The sequence below is a fragment of the Harpia harpyja genome, chromosome Z (genome assembly GCF_026419915.1).
Source record: "Harpia harpyja isolate bHarHar1 chromosome Z, bHarHar1 primary haplotype, whole genome shotgun sequence".
In the NCBI taxonomy this organism is placed as follows: domain Eukaryota; kingdom Metazoa; phylum Chordata; class Aves; order Accipitriformes; family Accipitridae; genus Harpia; species Harpia harpyja.
In genome coordinates this window covers 78,984,339-79,002,976 of record NC_068969.1, presented here as the reverse complement: position 1 = coordinate 79,002,976, position 18,638 = coordinate 78,984,339, and the positions used below count along the sequence as shown (strand labels likewise).

The window sequence follows — 18,638 nt, the reverse complement described above, 5'->3', positions numbered from 1 at the left end:
CAGATACATGAGTAATCTTTCCTCGGGGTGCTCAGGCACCAGTCCGGCTGCCTGTTAACCTCAGCTACGAAACACAGCTCTGCTGGTGATGGGGTATAAAAGTGTGGAGAAAATTCATTTTGCAACATCTTTTTCTAACAAAAACATCAGCTGTACTAAGGTATTGACTACATTGAGAAAGACAGTATGACTGAACGATGACACAGTGAGTTAAACCAAATTCACACCAACACTTCTTAAAGTTTAAGTGAATGACAGTTTTTCTATTGCCGGTGTAGTGATGTAGGACCACCTTCAGCAAATACCCAAATTATTGTTAAAATTAGTTGCAGGCATCAGGCTTTCCCTAAACAATAACTGCTGGCATGCCTTGATCTTGCAGTGAAGGAGTAGACACTGTTGTCATGAGAGAACAGCTAACCACACATTTCAATACTAGAAGAACAGTGACGCACAGGCACTATCAGCCTCAAGTTTAGGGCAGGCACATGATGTTCATCAGGAGCATCCCTTGCCCATCCCAAAAGGGCCCCCCAGCATCCCCCCACAGTGTGGCATCAAGTGCCAACACCAAGCACAACCCCAGGGCTCCACAGCATGGAGAGCTGAACAGAAGTCCCTCATCAGCAGGCAATGAATTGTCATTAATTCTACACAGGTATGATACATGATACACTCATGGTAGTAGTGAGTGCAGGCAGCCTTTGTCCTGCCTTGACAAAATTTAAACTTCAGAGGATTACTCAGTCTTTAAAATGTAAAAATTAAATTGTGCTTTTATGGTGTGTCCTGGAGAATTCACATCAGTCATCACTAGATTACAAGCTTCTGAATGGGAAGCATTATGAAAATTATCTAATTAATTTCATGGGGAGTTTGGCAGCAAACCTTCAAAAGTACATGAGTAAAACATGCCATTTTTGCCAAAGAAAACAACTGTGAAATCGATGGTTTCACATAAAAAATAAAAGGGCATAAAAACCTTGGATAGATCTAACTATTGTAGACATAGTTAAACTATTTCAGCTGATAACTAACAGGTGTTAGATTTTATTTTAATTATATGGAGCCGTTTCTCTGGATCACAACATAATGTATGCAGATAAAGCAACTTCAAAGCAATGAAATCCATATCAAGAAGATCTCACCTAATCATGATTAAAATAAAATCTCCTGTCTTTAGCATTTTGACTGCAATCATCTCGGCCTCATGAAACTGTCATGACTTTACTGGACCAGTCACAAAGTATTTTTTGGCCACAAAAGAAAGAATATAATTAAAATGTTGGCACTGACATACCCAGTTAAAATCCTTACTTTCTGCAGGCTAGTAGGTGAATAGAATTTTCCAGGGTTGAAATATAGAAAATAAGGCCCCAATCTAAAAGTGCATTTATGCAAATGATTGACTTAATCCACATAAGTAGTGCCCACTGAAACAGATGTAGCCAACACACGTGAATAAAGTAAAATACTGAAGCCTGAACTAGTAGCCTAATAACGTATGATGTTATTTCTGTGGTCAAAATATGACATTGCCTAAAACTGAAAAAAACAACTTAATACCCATGACTCTGCCTCAAGAATGCAAAATTTCCTGATTCTTACAAGATTACATTTGCAACCTGGACATTCAACCATATCTAAATAGTTTATCTCCACTGTTTTATTTTATTTCTATATCCTTAACATTTTTGTAAGCCAGTGATTTCCTAACATAGCATGGTAACAGAAGTATCTTGGTTCAACATCCGAGCTTGCTGCCACAGAGGAATCACTACTTGGCAATCTTGCTGCTTCCTCATCCAGCAACGGTTCATCTCACCACATAGTAACAGCTAACAAAAATAGGCTTAATATATAGCAGCTGAATGGTGCCTCACTACAGTAGATGCTGATGGCCATAGAGCATACTTGTGCTTTATACCATTTCTGATTATCTTAGGCCACTATTTCTCTCTGAGCACATATCTGCAAGGAAACACCTTGGACTGTACAGTATTTACATGACCTGCTAGCACCCGCCTGTTTGTGACTACTGAACTACCTCTTCAACACAGGAGTACTATGGGCAAACAATCCCACAAGAGTGGCTGGCAGGGTTTTAAGAGCAACATTCACACCTGGACTAAAAGTAACCAAATGCAGAAACAATGCATTAAAATATAAAGCAAAAAGTAAAGATTCTAAGAATATGACTGGTTGCAAACCCACGGTGCCCAGCCTGCAATGAAGGACATCAGTATCAATCCTCTTCTGCGTCATTAAAGATCTTTGTAACAGAGTCACAGTTTCACAAAAAAATTAAAACCTAACTTCCTGTTTTTTTCCTGGGTAACTACGTGAAAATTCCATATGGAGCTCTATTTCACTACTGTTATTTCTAACTTTAAATATTATCTGAAAGAGATCTTACTTTGGCTCCCAGTCCTGGCAGAACACAGCATTTTTCAGCTAACAAGGGATGGAGATTTTACAAGACCATGAGGGTTTCCAAAATATTCTTCCACTTTTATAACAATCAAATTAATAGATCACGTGCCAGATCCAAAGTGGCATTTTATGGATTACTTTTAAAAGGTACTCATGTTGTAACTTTAAGACTGCTTTGAGATATGCAAGCAGTTAAGTAGAAACCCATAGTCTACATGATCACTACTGTATATTCTTTGTTCTGTAATGGACTTCCTTCGGAGTTGACATTTTTTTCCAAAGGCAAAAGACCCACTAAAGCACTCTGCTTTTAATAACTGAAAGTCCTCACCCCCGAGCTGTCACAATTTGCCAACATGCACTTCTGCTCAGTTTGCATTTCCGTAGGCTTCGACATGCCAAAAGGCTGCTACTATTACTAACGGCAATGCTACAATTGCAGGGACATATACAGGCAGTAAGGGAAAAAACAATACACAGCATGTGCAAAATAATCACACCAGGAGCAGAAATTCATCCAACAGAGCCACATGCATTCTCTAAAAAAACCACCAACAAACCACTTTGATGCATGGCAGTTTTTAAGAGTTTTTATTCAGATCACTGCAACTGGAGATACACTGAGAACATTTGTTAACACCTAAACATGTATGTATGATCTTCCTGATGTCCTTTGTGTCTTTCTGCTGGAGCAGCTTCACTTAGAGCTATGCATCATTTTTTCCTCCCTACCCAGACCAGCAAAACTGGTTAATAATCAAACAAGAAGTACAAAAGCATCCCTTCTGCAATGGCTCCACAGCTCAGAAGGGGCAGCCCTGGCCATGGAAAATGCCTTAATCAGATCCAAAACTGTATTTCCCCATTTCACACACCAGTTTGAAGCTCACACAAATGTTATAAGAACATCATCATGTTTCATGATCAGACAGGCAGCAAAATCCAGAATGTCAAGTCTTTTTTTTTTAATCATGTTGCTGCACTGTCCCAACATAGGAAGCGAACAGATGGAGTTTTCTTTAACTAAAATATCCTGCCATTGAATTTAAAAGCAAAATCTTTGGAGTTTTCAAGTGGACTGTGCTAATATTCCTATGCCTCAATAAAACCATAAATCTGACATGCTGTCTATCCATGTGCTACTTTACATGCTTCATACTAAAGCCAGTAAAATAATTCCTCAGCCTTTATGTGCAATTTCTAACTGAATATACTACATGACGCTCCTGAATAGCTTTGCTAGCTCACATGACTCTAAAAAGACCCACACTGTTTTGAACACCGAGTCTATCACTAATGCCGAAGTCCAACACACTTTAAATCACGGATGTATTTGAAAAGCGATACTCAAAAAAGCAGCATGAAAAGAAATGCAGACACACGTTTCACTTGCCAACAGCTCAAAGTCAACAGAAAAACGGAGCTAAAATAAATACAGCAGTGCACCACACTACAGCCTATTCCAAATAGACCACAAGAAATAACCGTAAGTGGTCTTACTCTTTAAGTCATGCACAGAAAGGCTATTAAACTAGGGCAGAAAGTTTATCACTAAGCAAGGATGTGATTCGCTTTATTTCTCACTGTAATTTTATAGAGGTCTTTAGAGCTCAAAACAGGGAATGACTGCAGGGCATCAGAGGACATTGTCTGGCTTTCTGAAACACCCCTGAGGCAACAGTATGCTAACCTGGCTGTGTTCTTAAATCTGAATTTCAAGTGACAGCTCAGAGGGTGGATTAGCCATTGGCAGACATGCTCCACCACATGAAAAAGAATTCACCTCTCTCGGAGGGTGCTAAACCTCTATGTCCTCCACTTTGTGAAGGCGAAGGCCGGTATTTCAAGTCTGAATGCCCAGAACTACTTAGAGCATGATGCCAATATTGAGAAGGGTTAAGCACACTCTGCTTTTCTGTCTGAAATTAAAGCCCATTAATTGAAAGGATACACCCTACCTCGATTCACTGAACAGGGGCTGTATCTGAAGAAAACAGGGGAGCAGCACCATTGCCTTCCTGTAGCACCTGTCCAGTGAAACAGCACCTCTGTTTAATGATGCTTGTCAGCTTTGTTTACCATGAGGTGAGAACTTCTCAGAATGTCATCCTTAACTTAAAAACCTGAACCCAGCCTTTGCAGTTGAGAACTCATCATGGACTACCCCTAGCACTAAAAACAGTCTTCGGTGTGACCAGCAATAGGAAGAAACTTACTTTTGCAGGAAGTTCTAGCTTCTGGTGAATATTTTTGATAAAAGCAGTACGAGTTCATTTACTTTTACTGTGCAGCTTGTTGAAAAAATTTCCAGACATAATGCCAGCACTATTTGCTTATGTCGCACTTCTTAACTTTCTTCTCACATGTTATATATTAAAAAAAAAGAGTTAATGGACAAAATTCAGAAGCAATGAACGTTTGCCAAAGGAAAACTCCTCCAAAATGTCTGAAATAAAGATCTCTACTGACCGCTGAGCTTTTTTTTCTTTTAAAGAAATGCACACAAAACTACTTGGTTTTGTGCACCTACTGACAAACTGAACTCTCTGTAAAATGTAAAAGCAAGACTAAAATAATTATAGGTGAAGTAATACAACCTTAGCTACAGAGCAGTTACAGACAGCTCTGTGACATTACACTTTTTATTACAAATTTATCATGTTTGATATGCATAGTTATGCATATGAGCTAATACCAAGAAAGCAAACAGTCACCATTTCAGGACGTGTTTTTGAGAATGAGAACATCTCTTACTCCATGGAGTGAAGAAAATATTGTCCTCACAAAATTCTTAGCAAAGTTATTCATAATTTTATTACAATTCATACAGTATTAGGTTTTCACTATGTCATAAACATAACTTAAACTAGAAAAAATGCACTTGACTCAAAGTTAATATTTTTGTGGCATCCTAAAAATTTTCTTTTAGGTATTGATTTGTAATCTGATTTGTTATACCTAACCCAAATTTGCAGAGTTCAGTTTTGTGGGTTTGCTTTTTTAAAGCCACTTTAGGAATAAAGCCTGGATACCTTATCACTGAATATACTCCTAAATAATGATTCATTCTTTGTTCACCACTGCTATAATACCCATCACTGTAACTGTACCAGAGTAAGAAATAACATTAGACTGAATTTTATAGCATATTATTATGCCAGAACATGCCACTGAAGAAGTATCTTCCCAGCTTCAGACAGCTATGTTGGTTAGTATCATGAAGCATTAACAGACCTGAAATAACTGTTCCTGTATAGCAAAAGCATTGTCATATTTTCACTTCTATTACTGTGTAACATTGCAACTTTTCACTTTGTTTTTTTTTCTTTATATGTCTATATTTATAGGATATACCCCTTATGGATCTAGCTGTAAAATCTACTCCTTTTCCAGAAATGCTTAGAAACCCACCAACACATACAAAAAGTTCAAACTATTTTATCCAACACACAGATTTACCTCAACACTGCTTGGTCACCTTTCATTAGGCTCCCTGGTTAAAACTAATGAAGTGTAGAAGGAATGACTCTGTGAAATTCTGCAGACACTCATTAACCAGGCTGCCCAGCTCTTTCTCCCACAGCACAAAGAATGGTGTGAATCCACAGGCACCTTAGGGAATTATTCCGCGTTTTCTACATACCTTTTCTAAAAAAAGTATATTATTGACTTTCTAAACAGTATCCAGTCACTGACCGGAGCCATACTAAGCCTGATTTATTAATGACCATAGTCCCAAAGTGGCAGACATCCTTTTCACCCATACAGACATGGACCGCACTGGCCCTCCCACTGAAGACCTATCTGTTCCATGATCCAGGACATCAACATTAAAATATACCAGAATACAGACCAGCAGGATCTGCTTCTCTTTGAGCCAACTCCAGTAGTTTACCCTCTCAGTAACAGTGGTTTGCAGAACCAGAAAATCCTGAATCTGCTTTTTTGCTGTAGTACAGAGTTAAAGAACTCCTTAGGTCCTGCAGGTCAACTGCAGATGGAAGACAAACAGCAGTGCAAGTGGATTTGTGTCATCCTATGAAAAACACAAGGGTGTACCCATTATACCATTCATAATGGGCAAGAGGCTGCAAGACAACAAGAAGAGAAACACATGACAACAATTAAAAAGGATCAGTTTTAATCACCATCCATATCCTTCACATATCAGCTATTTGCAAGCTGCTATGCAGCACACACCTCTGTAGTGCCTGCATTTGTAAAATTTCAGTTACATTGCAGTTGCTTCTCTCAATTCTTTTGTCTCTGAAGAAAAATGGAGAACCGCTACTGCCAGTAAAAGTGTATGTGCCACTACATGGCACCTATTTGAATGAACAGGAAATGTGAAAGCAAAATCTATGCTCATTAGCTGGCTATACTGAGGATAGGTAGCAAGTCTTAAGGGTACTGACATAAATTAAAATAGAAGATTCAGCTTATTCTGAAGACATTAAAAGTTAATTCACACCAAGGCTGAGAAGTGTGAACATTTTCAGGTTTAAAGACTAATTCATAAGTTCTAAGCCAGAAACAGGAATGCCACCCCAACCACAGTATCACCAGTGCCACGCTGTAAAGCAGAGCCTGTCCTATTCCATACCTTCTGAATTTTACAGCCTTTGCATGCCCTAAGGGACCAGTCATTAAAAGGTCACTTCAGAAATAAATTACCTTCCCCCTCATGGCAAGTTTCTATGAAGTATAAGCCTAATGTTGACACCTCCCCACAGCGGGGTATTTATTGTCTGTTCCAGAGAAGGTAAGCAGGGCTATGAATTTGATGGCAGTAACAGAGGCACACAACAGAAAACAGAAAAATGAGAGAACTGAACAGGCATGGCTGGGAAGAATTCCTCTCTACTGTTCACACTACCTCTCGCCATAGGCACAAATAAAGGCACCAAACAAGCCCTCCCTTCTTGACTCATCTCTCTACAAAAGATGCTTCTGAAAACTGAAGTCTTCTAGCAGAATGATTAAAATCCTAATTATCAAGAGCAAATGATGCATGAAACAGATGAGAAGGCACAGTAGGCAAATATTTTCAGGCAGGCATGGTAGACAAATATTTTCAGGAAATCAAACTTTCATAAAAATAGTCTTTCTTGTTAGGTAAGCCTGTTACTTTGGATAGATTCTCCTCATCAGAGTGGGGATTCTAGGAACTCCTCCTCCTCCACAAAACTGGAATCATTCACAGAACTGCCCTTTCTAACAGAAAAATAACAAATAACACTCTGATTTACTGCAACCCTTTCCTGAATTTACTGAATTCTCTAACACCTGAACACAAACATTTAGGGTGTGAAATACAAGCATTTAAATGAACTTCCTTTTCTCTCACAAGAAGCATGAAATTCAAAAGAACAAGATCAAAAGAGCAATATTATCTATAGCCAACTCCCATATGCTCATTCGTTATAATGTTGACAGATTTATAAATTGAGTAGACTTGAACAGGCAATACAATACAACTAGAACATGCATAAGTTCGAACAGCCAGCAGTCAGCACCCTTCAGTTTGAACAATCTGCCAGTGGACAAGAGAAAGGAAGGGGAAAATACAAATATGGTGCACAATCCCACAGACTGGGAATACTCAACACATATGAAGCAAAACCAAACACCACTTACTTCAGATTTGGAGGACATGTTTTCCTCCATGTCAGAATCATTGGGATCTACAATATCATCAAATGGTGGCAGAGTAGGTGTCTTCCTTTCCAGTGCATCATTTTCAATTTTGATTCTCCCCACCTTGAGTTGAGATCTATCCTTTGCCTGTTTTTTTTCAGCTGAACAGGTAAGAATCAGTGGTGGGGCGCTAGAAAAACTTTTAAAAAACGAATCTGACCCACTTTTTTTTCTCTTTTTTGCAGAAGGTTCATCAGAGTCCAGAACAGAGGGCCTTTTTGTGGGAGTCTTCTTTTCTTGCTGCTGCCCACCTGTTATGGTAAGGATGGTGGTGTTTTCAGATTTTGGCTCCTTGGATATGGGTTTGGGTTCCTTGAATGCTATTTTAGGAACTATTTTTTCATCTTTTAGTGGTTTGTTTTCTTTGGGTTTCTTAGAGGATTCTTTGGAAGATTTGTTGTGTTCCCTGGAAAGTTCTTTGAAGGCACTTTTATGTTCTTTTGAGTCTCTAGAAGTTTTTTCCTTGTGCTCCTTTGTTAACTTGTGTGTCTTTGAAAAACAGTTACTACTGCTGCTGCTGCTGCTATTTGTGTTCAGAATCCTAGTCGGGTCCTGCAAAAAGTAGATGCAAAATTTTACTTAGCAAAAAAAAGATAAAAAGAAAATAAAAAGAATACTTAAAGCTCCAAATGACAAGACACAATATGGACACAGGATTCATATTAAAAACTTGGAACTGCAGTTTGAAAACCAGAAACTGCAAATACCTGTATAAAAACAGATACAAACCCCATCATTTTGGTCAACTTCTCTGTAACAAAGTGGTGGAACATGAGCAGTTACCACTGCTTGTCAATATCTGCAAGACAAGTTAGTTTTTATCTTAAGAACTAGATTTATTTTTTTTTAAGAAACAGCTTAAGATGAACATAAAGACAGTTTAGGAAATGTTAACCATGACCAGTAGCTATCAGAAAAAAAAAAACAAAACCAAAAAAACCCAAAACATCATAAGGAAAGATGAGGATATGAGCCATATACTATCAACAGAATTACTTCAGGATGAGAGCAAAACATGTGCATCCTGACAACATTTCAGACAAAGTTTGACTTCTCAACTGTGATCTTCTCTCCAGCTTTTGCCAGATCCTTTTCCTCATACACAATAACAACTCTGGGTCCAGCCCGGCTATGGCATCTCAGCAGTCAATATCTTCTTATGGAAAACCTCCTTTACTAAAAAAGCTTTCTTCCTTGTATTTACTGCTGCTGTCTTTGCTGAGTATTTAATTGCATTTTTTTAAATTCAATTGTTGTAAATGAGATGGGTTTCTGAGACAGTGGTGATGACTCAGAGGTCCTATAAGACAGGCAAAAGCAGAAAGAGCAGAGCAGTATCATTCCTCACTCAGTTGAATCTGAAAAGTCAAAATGGCAAGGAAAGTGGTGATCTGCAACTAGAACCAGCAATAAGGGAACTGAGCTATCTGGAATAGGTCATATGGGATCCTTTCTTCTGAGAATTAACACCCAGGAATTTTCAAAAGATGAGGACAGCTCCAGCACTGCCTACTTTCACTGAAACTGCAAGCAGTGGGCACTCAGCATCTCAAAAATACCCAGTAGCCTAACTGCAGTGTTATAAACACTAAACACCTGTAGCACTCTCTCCAGAAACAAGCTTCATTTTTACACTACTTCAAATCTGCAAAGTGACATTTCAATTTACAGGAACCTATGGTGAACAAGTTTAGGTTGCTTACTTTCTTCCAAGCTGACTGTAAGCATTTCTATCTATATATTGCCTAGCATCTGAGAAACTCTTAGAAAGAAGCACTTCAACAAATATATTGCATATACCCCTTGATTTCCTTTCCCTTTAACCAGAAAAGAGGTTTAAATGGTATAAAACTGAAAATACTAAAACCCTGAAAAAAAAATTAGGCATGAAACCTGATGTATTGTGACATTTGTAAAAATCCTAACTCTAGATAGAGATTTATACTGAACAGAACTTCATTAACAATACCAAGCTTAAAATAACAGAAAAAAGAACCCATACTAACCTAGAAAATAAAAGTATGTAAAGTTTTATTCCTGCTGAAAAACTGCAAGACTGTTAGCCCATGAACCCTGGAAACACTTCTTCAAAGCAGGATATTCCCTAAGTGCTACATGCTATGCCAGTATCACACCCTCCACCTCTCAAATGATCAAACTCATGACAGGCAGAACAGGAACAGCTTTAGGGAAATGATATAGACTATATACTTGCAGTACGCAAAAGATTCCCATGCTCACACCTTACTTACTGGCAACTATACATCTTATAGCTTTAGTTACTCCTCCTTAGGACAAAAAGATTGACAGTACTTGTCAGAACTTGGAATATGTTTAGCTAGGAGTGTCCTAATACACAGTTCTAGAATCACAGTTTTAATGAAATTCTTAGGTTGAAAGAGAGAACGATGAACAATACTTACAATAAAGTGTTCTTCCAATATAATTTCTATGCAAAGAAAGCATTACTGGAAAGGGGGACCTACTGAAAAGGGTGCTAATTAGTATAAATACTACAAATGCACTTCTGGGTTTGACTTTCAATTAATTTGCTTAGTTATTCATCCAAGTCCTTTGCAAGCAGCAGACCAAAGTTGTGCCCAAAATTCTCTCATCTCTGCAAGACTGGATACGCTTTCATCTGTGTAAAATTCACCTACAAATCCCTAGCTCTGTTTTATTTTCTAGCAATCCACACTTACCATTCTACAGTGCTAAGAATCTACTTTTCTTTTTCGACCCTTTGTTATGAGTTTGTGTGGTGTGGGGGGTTTTTTTGGTAGCGGGGGAGGGGCTGCAGGGGTGGCTCCTGTGAGAAGCTGCTAGAAGCTTCCCTGGCTCCAGGTCAGACCCGCCTCTGGCCCAGGCCGAGCCCATCAGCAACGGTGCTGGCGCCTCTGGGAGAACAGATTTAAGACGGGGAACCTGCAGTGAGTAGGGGGATCGGAATGTGAGAGGAACCCCTCTGCAGACACCGAGGTCAGTGCAGAAGGAGGGGAGGAGGGGATGCCCCTGCAGCCCGTGGTGAGACGGCAGGCTGTTCCCCCCCCAGCCCATGGAGGGGAGCGGGGGAGCAGATGCCCACCGGCAGCCTGGGGAGAGAGGAGCCCACATTGGAGCAGTTCGTGGAGGGCTGCCTCCCGTGGGAGGCACCCCTGACAGGAGCAGGGGACGAGTGAGGAGTCCTCCCCCTGAGGAGGAAGGAGCAGCAGAGACAAGGTGTGATGAACTGACCCAACCCCCATTCCCCATCCCCTTGTGCCGCTGCAGGGGAGGAGGTAGAGAGAACCAGGAGTGGAGTTGAGCCGGAAGGAGGGAGGGGTGGGGGAAAGGTGTTCCAAGATTTGGTTTTTACTTCTCATTATCCTTGTTTTGATTTGATTGGTAGTAGATTAAGTAATTTTGTTTTTTCCCCAAGTTTAGTCTGGTTTTTTTGGCTGTGACCATAACTGGTGAATGATCCCTCCCTCTCCTTGTCTCAACCCATGAGCTTTTCTTTATAATTTCTCCTCATCCCACTGTGGCCAGGAGCAGGGAGCGAGCGAGCAGCTGCGTCGTGCTTTGTTACCGGCTGGGCTTAAACCATTACACCCTTGTACTGGTTTTGGCTGGGACAAAGTTAATTTTCTTTATAGTAGCTTGTATGGGGCTATGTTTTGGATTTGTGCTGAAAACAGTGTTGATAATGCCGAGATGTTTTCATTACTGAATGAAACAGGTTTTTGGGGGGGTTTTTTACTGAGCAGTGCTGACAGAGAGCCAAAGCCTTTTCTGCTTCTCACCCCACCCCACCAGCGAAGAGGGTGGAGGTGCACAAGAAGTTGGGAGGGGACACTGCCAGGACAGCTGACCCCAACTGACCAGAGGGATATTCCAGACCATACGATGTCATACTGAGCAATAAAAGCTGGGGGAAGAAGGAGGAAGGAGAGGACATTTGGACTTGGGGTATTTGTCTTACCAAGTAACCATTACTCATGATGGAGCCCTGCTTTCCTGGAGATAGCTGAACACCTGCTGGCCGATGGGAAGCAGTGAATGCATGCCTTGTTTTTCTCTGCTTGTGTGCACAGCTTTTGCCTTCCCTATTAAACTGTCACTTTCCCTATTGAACTGCCTTTACCTCAATCCAGGAGTTTTCTCACTTTTACCTTTCTGATTCTCTCCCCTATCCCACCGAGGGGGAGGGAGCGAGTGGCTGCATGGGGCTCAGCTGCCCACTGGAGTTAAAGTACAACAACCCTCTAGTACACATGTAGATGTGGTATGTCTGGCTGTCTAATACTGCCACAGATTTACAGAACTGCACAGGGGAAAACATATTTAGCTTTTCTTCCCCCTTACTTCACCACCACCATTTTATCCACAATGCAGATAGGATAGCAGCACTGCGCTGGAAACTGAAGGACCAAAGCATGACATGGCCAGCCTCAACCTCCACAGGGGCTGAGTAATTTTAGAAATACAGTTGCTAGAACTGCTCTGAAAAAAACCCCACCCAATAAGACAAAGCAGAATTAGCCTGTTTAATGAAGCTGAGGAGAAACAAAGATGGAGAATACATCCACTCGCGTGCTCCATGTTGGCACGTAACTACTTATGAATTGTCCAATCAGGACATGCTAAGCCAGTATTCAATGCTGCAGGACCTGAACGGTTTGCACATATCATATGTGCAAAAAGAGCAGTATCTCCCTTCTCCTCTGTAGCAACAGGTAGAAATGGAAACAATTAATTAAAAATAATTACTTTGAACTGTTTCTCCTTTCTCATTATCTTAACTAATTAGTGAAACACTGAATTTTCACACAAAGCTGCACAAATTATTCAATTGTGCTTTTTGTTCAGGTGTTTCTTGCATCAGCACTGCAAATGTATTTTTGAGTCACATTTGGAAATCTAACTATATGTCTATATAATATATATGCATCAACATTAACAACAGGCAGAAGCATCAACAATGAACAATATTATGATGACGTTTGAATGTCTGAACATAAGGCACTTCCTCATTTCCCAGGCCAGCAATTAAAAAACAAAAATAAAAAAGCATGAATCATTCCTTGAGATCTTTTACTTTAGTCAAAACTCCTTTCCTGGTGTTTTTTTAATTTTTTTTATTTTTTTAATTAAATTTTTAAAAATAATAATAATTTAAAAAAGCTCCGTATTTTGTCTGATCCAAGACCAGCCCCAAAGGTTGCCATATGAAATAATTATTAATGCTTTTATCTTCACATCTTGATCTATCATGCCAGAGCTGTAAGTGTTGCCCTGGGGAAGAATAAAATATGTGCCATTAATAAACTAGATGGAGTCCTTATGTTTCTTATTGGTCTCCTTACCAGGTATTTTAAATTGCTCCAAAAGGAGAGACTCATTTTAGTGGTTTTCCAACAGATAAGAACTGTGAAATAGGTCCTGGGGCACAGTAGTATTAAACCAATAGAAACTTGAGATCTTTCTTGTCTTTGCAATTTTAAAACCAGACTTCTTTCCTCTTTCTACAACATGGAAGCTGAAGTTTTCATAGAAATCATAGTGAAGTATATGATATACTTATGATATAGACATATTTATACACCCCTGCCATGCTTTCTGACAGCTACTCTTTCATTAAGACAGCCAACCCATTACTTTTGTATCTGCAGTCATTCTCTAAGTAAAAAAAAGTATCTTTTCTTATTTCCTCAGTTTCTACAATGACCTTAACAGGAGCCAACAATGACTTAGAGGAAATAGCAGGAGGAACATAAAATCTGTAAGACAGAAAAAACCCCAAATATATTCACTGGTAAAATTATATCAAACCTAATGATGAATGTGGAAGGCTGATGGGGATTAGATGTGGCTAAATGTTCACATTATGTCAGCATAGATATTACTGAGAATCAGAATGTAATTTCAAACCATTTTCTTACTTATCAAAATCTAAAAGTGTGTTTAATGTTTCTTTTCTGTCCCACCTTAAGAAGTATTGCAAGGAATAAGTGTGAATGATGTATTTCTGCTAAGGACAAATAAAACCGTCTTTTCTCAAGTTCATATGTAAAATGGAGATGGTGGAGTTTTGACAGGTAACACATTTACACACCATAGCTGACATTCATGTACTCATCAAATATTGAAGCAAGCCAAGGGAATGTTAGACTTCGATACATTGTATAACAAGCATCAAAAGAGTAATATGGAGGCTTATACGCATGTTAAAATACCTGCCGATGTTTTTTCTTAACCCAAGTAACACCATGTACATATAGTACTTCAAGATATATAACCCCCTTCACAGAGCAGTACTAACAGATCTTTAAAAATAAGTATTTTAGAAAGCATGATAAAAATCTAAGATTTTACCAACAGAGAAAAACTGCTACTGTGACTGTTGCATTCAACTGCTCAGATTTTGGTTAACACAGCTCATTCTAAGGCCTTGATATATGCTGGGAGCAGCAAGAGCATCCCGTAGGCAGGACAGGTGGCCAGAAAGAGCTAAAGGGCCATTATGCAGCCATGATCTCCTGCAAATTCCTGTGTCCTGCAACCATCATCTTTGCCTGGCAGTTTTGTCAGAATCTACTAACTTATGGAAATTATATAAACCAAACCTCCAAGCCCGAAGGTATAAAACATCATCTTACAATAAAAAAAAAAAGCTTTTGAAGTAGATCCATCAGCAGCTGGACTGCTGAGGCTTTCGTGCTTCCTGATTTGATCCAGGGGACACCCCCACCGTGACAGAGGAGGAAGGATGAGCACTCTCACTGTCAGCTAGGTAACTAATTTTTTTGTTGTTGTTGTTCCTAAGAGCATGGATTAAGAGTAACATGTTATAAGTCATGATACCTTATGACTTGAGTGCTGAAAAAGTGAATTCATGTGATAGACTAGTCTGGGCAAAGGGGACTGAGCCTTGTTTGTCATGTTTGTTTGTTGTATTTCTTAATGGCTCATGCAATAAAGTTTAAATCACAGAGTACGGTGTCCTGTGAATTTGAGAGATCCAAATGGACCATGACAGCTGCTCAACAGGTAACACATTTGCAGGTTAAAACACTTCTATAACTACAAGGCAAAAAATGGTGTTGAACGCTCTGTATATTTTGCAGGGTTGGATTCTGACTTCACACCACCAAAAGGCATTCCCACTTTTGTTGAACATGAGTTTGAATAAGCAATATCCTCTGGAAATCATTTCAAACATCTCCAGTTGCTGACAGACATTAGGAACCTAATTAGCAAATGAAGCAGTTGTGGGGAGGGATGGGAGGTTCATTAAATTTTATGAAGTCATTAAACTGAGCACACTGGCATGACCATGCCAGTCTACTGTAGTCTCGGTTTAGTCTACAAATTTAGTATTAGTGATCATAAAAACATGTATTATTTTAATTTGTAATAAAAAAAGCATTTCTTCAAATGTTATGCCTATTGAAATAATGTGTCCATCTTGAGCCAATAGACTGGAATTAGTCTCAAATATGCCTCCTGCTCTTAAGAGTAAAAGAGGAGGAAGATAGCTAAAAAGGAATTACTTCCTCAAGGAAATTCAGATTTCTGTTGAATACAAATGTGTTTATTATTGAAACACTAACTGATTTGGGAACTGCCCCACACACAATATTTTGAAAACCTCCACAAATACTATGGTATTATTCCACTTGCTAGCTGCATGCTGGAGATGAATTTACCTGCTACTAACTCTTCTCACGGATTATTACTATATTGCATATTTACAAGGCTTTCCAACCTTCAGCTTGTCCAGCCCCCCAAACTATTACAACCAATGACATCAGGAGAATTAGAAGCAGATGGAGAATTACAAGGCTCACTTGTTTGACAGAGAAAGCCAAAAGGGGGAGCATAAAATAATTTTTCTTTTTTCTGGTCACACATGGGAATAAGAGCTTTTGTTTTTTTGTTTATAAAGTAAACCTCATTTCACTGCAGCTGACACTACAGCTCATTCCAAAAGACATAATCACCTCAACAAAACTAATCAAGCTGTTTCTCTGTATTCTGTGCATGTTGTATTTACGTAATACAAACAGGCACAGTAATACAACTGATTTAAAAACAACACAAGTATCTGCAGCTAGCCTGCAGCTATTTTTACGTTCTGAAAAAATGCATAAAGTAAGGTTTCATGCATTTCTGCCTGTCCTCTGTATTTCCAAGACTAAAGCTTTGTTTTAGAATCATATAACACTGGGGCTCATTAATACCATCTCCATTAAATTAAACACAAAATCATGGAACTTCAGAAATACAAACATGTATGGTTTTTAATACATATTTCAGAAGAGGATGTGACAGAAAGCAAAGTGACAGTTCTCTCTTCATACTGCATTGTATTTTTTTATAAGTGAATGCTAAACCAACAATACCACTTCATTGCACTAGTTTTACTGTCTTGACTGCAATTCTCCTCTAACCAGAAAGTCTGTGTGGTGCTTTGTAATGGCAAATGGGTAAGCAAATATTAAGTTCTGGTTTTCCGTACTCGGAGTTTAAAACTGACCTCAGAGTTGACTTTGGTACTCACAGACACAAAACAAACCAAAACCAAGCTAAGCACATCAAAGGGCTATTGCTGCAGCAGAAAAATCCCCAAATCATCCAGGACAGACACCTGGAGTACATGCACCCACAGTTTTGGTACAGACAACTTACACCCAAGAACTACCAATACCTTTCTACAGCTCCTATTCTAGAGGCATATTGAAATGAAATTTGAACACTGAAGTTGTTCCATCACTGGGATTATTCCAAATGACAAAACCAAAAATCTATTTACATATTGGCTGGAATACTCCTGCACCCCAACCAAAACAAAACCCCTTAAGACAAAATTCCAATGGTTCTCAGCTCCCAGGATTTATAATAAAAAAATCAAAGTTTTTTGCTATACCAAACCCAAGGTTACTTTGTTTCCATTTCTCAAAAACAGCTGATGATCCTCAGTAAGGCAGGTATTTACAACTCTTTATGACATACAAGAACAGCTGCTCATTAGTGTTGTGTTTTAAGTTGGACAGGAACAGACAAAGATTGCTGAAAGGGAAAGGAAAAATTGAATATTCACACCGACTGGCAAGAAACACTGTATTGATATAACATCTCTTCCCACTACTAAAAACTCCAGTGAACAGCATACAAGGCTGAAAAATTAATTATTTCAAATAGACAGCATTGTTGCTGATCATCCCTATTTTGAAACCAAATAGTTAAAAAAACATTCCTGGGTAACAATTTTACAGATATTGAATACAATCCTGAGATGTGATGCACATCTAACCTCCTACTGACTGCTGTAACTTCCTGCTGTGTGTCAAAATGGCTGCACGTTGTTGGGTTGCTTCAGCAAAAATGAAAGATTTCGAACATTCATTTATAAGGATGAGTGCAGCAAACATGCAACACTCCCTTCACCCTGCTTCACCCCAACCACACTCCACACTTGTCAGGTTTCTACAACAGACAAAAGTTCATTGTTCAAATATGGTTCAGAAAATGACAACCCAGATTAGCACTTGCTTATGAAAAAATTTACACTGGAGATTCAAGACTTACCATGGTGTACAGTTACTAGATGGAGCATTAGTGTAGGACTCGGTATCATATCTGTACCTCCCTGAAGTCCTTTTGCAGGTGTTTGGGTTGCTTATTTATAGGCCAAGCCTCAGTACGCCTACATTGGCGTGCAATGCAAGACATGGGTGATTGGAAACTGAACTCTAGAGAGCTACTCAACCTCACAAGAACCCCTCTTATAGATGGTAAAGTGTCAAAGTAATTCATCTTCAGTATCCAAGTAGATGGAGATGCATCCTAGTCTAAGCAGTCAGACAGTTATCTTCAGCACCTTGCTTGAGCACCTGGTATAGCCAGTTGCTTTCCATTTTAGGCAATAAGCAGTCATTTTAGCATGTCAGAGTAAGCGCCTTCAGCCTAATCCTCAGATTCAATCTACCTCAGCTCCTCATTAGGAAAACAAAAATAATCACACATCCATGTGTCCTTTAAATGTCACAGGAAGGCCTGCATTAGAGATAGTGAGGCACTCAGGAGCAATGCAAACCACGCAGAAACATGTCAAAGAACTCCCCCCTTCCCCCCACCCTCCCTTATGTCCTTAGTGTTGTGACACATTCTTATCAATGGACACACTTAGGCATACCCATAGTTCATTACCTGAAAGATCTTACAAGATACAAGATTTGGTGCAGCTACAGAACATGAAAGTTATTGATAAAAAGGGGTATTGCCCCTTGCGGTATGTGCACTGCAAGATTAAGTAACACATTTCAAATTAACAAGATGCTAAGAGAGAAAATCAAACCCCAAACAATTTAACAGAACGGAGAAAAGGCATATACATTAATTAATTTACGACGTAAGTAATTGTGTTGCATTTCTTATTTGAATACATAATAAGATGCTCTTTATTCTTCCACACCATTCATTCATTTTGTCAAACTGAAGAAATTATCTGCCATTTCAGAAAGGTC

The 18,638-nt window shown here is 39.1% G+C and overlaps 1 protein-coding gene across 4 annotated transcripts in view; it reads right to left on the bottom strand.

The window, feature by feature from the left end:
- The window catches only part of MLLT3 (MLLT3 super elongation complex subunit), a 138,050-nt gene that overhangs the window by 27,955 nt on the left and 91,457 nt on the right, over positions 1-18,638 (bottom strand). For all 4 annotated transcript variants that reach the window (XM_052778511.1, XM_052778513.1, XM_052778512.1 and 1 more), the window contains one exon: positions 8,071-8,682. In XM_052778511.1, the coding sequence (XP_052634471.1) occupies positions 8,071-8,682 (612 nt within the window). The remainder of the gene's footprint in view (positions 1-8,070; positions 8,683-18,638) is intronic.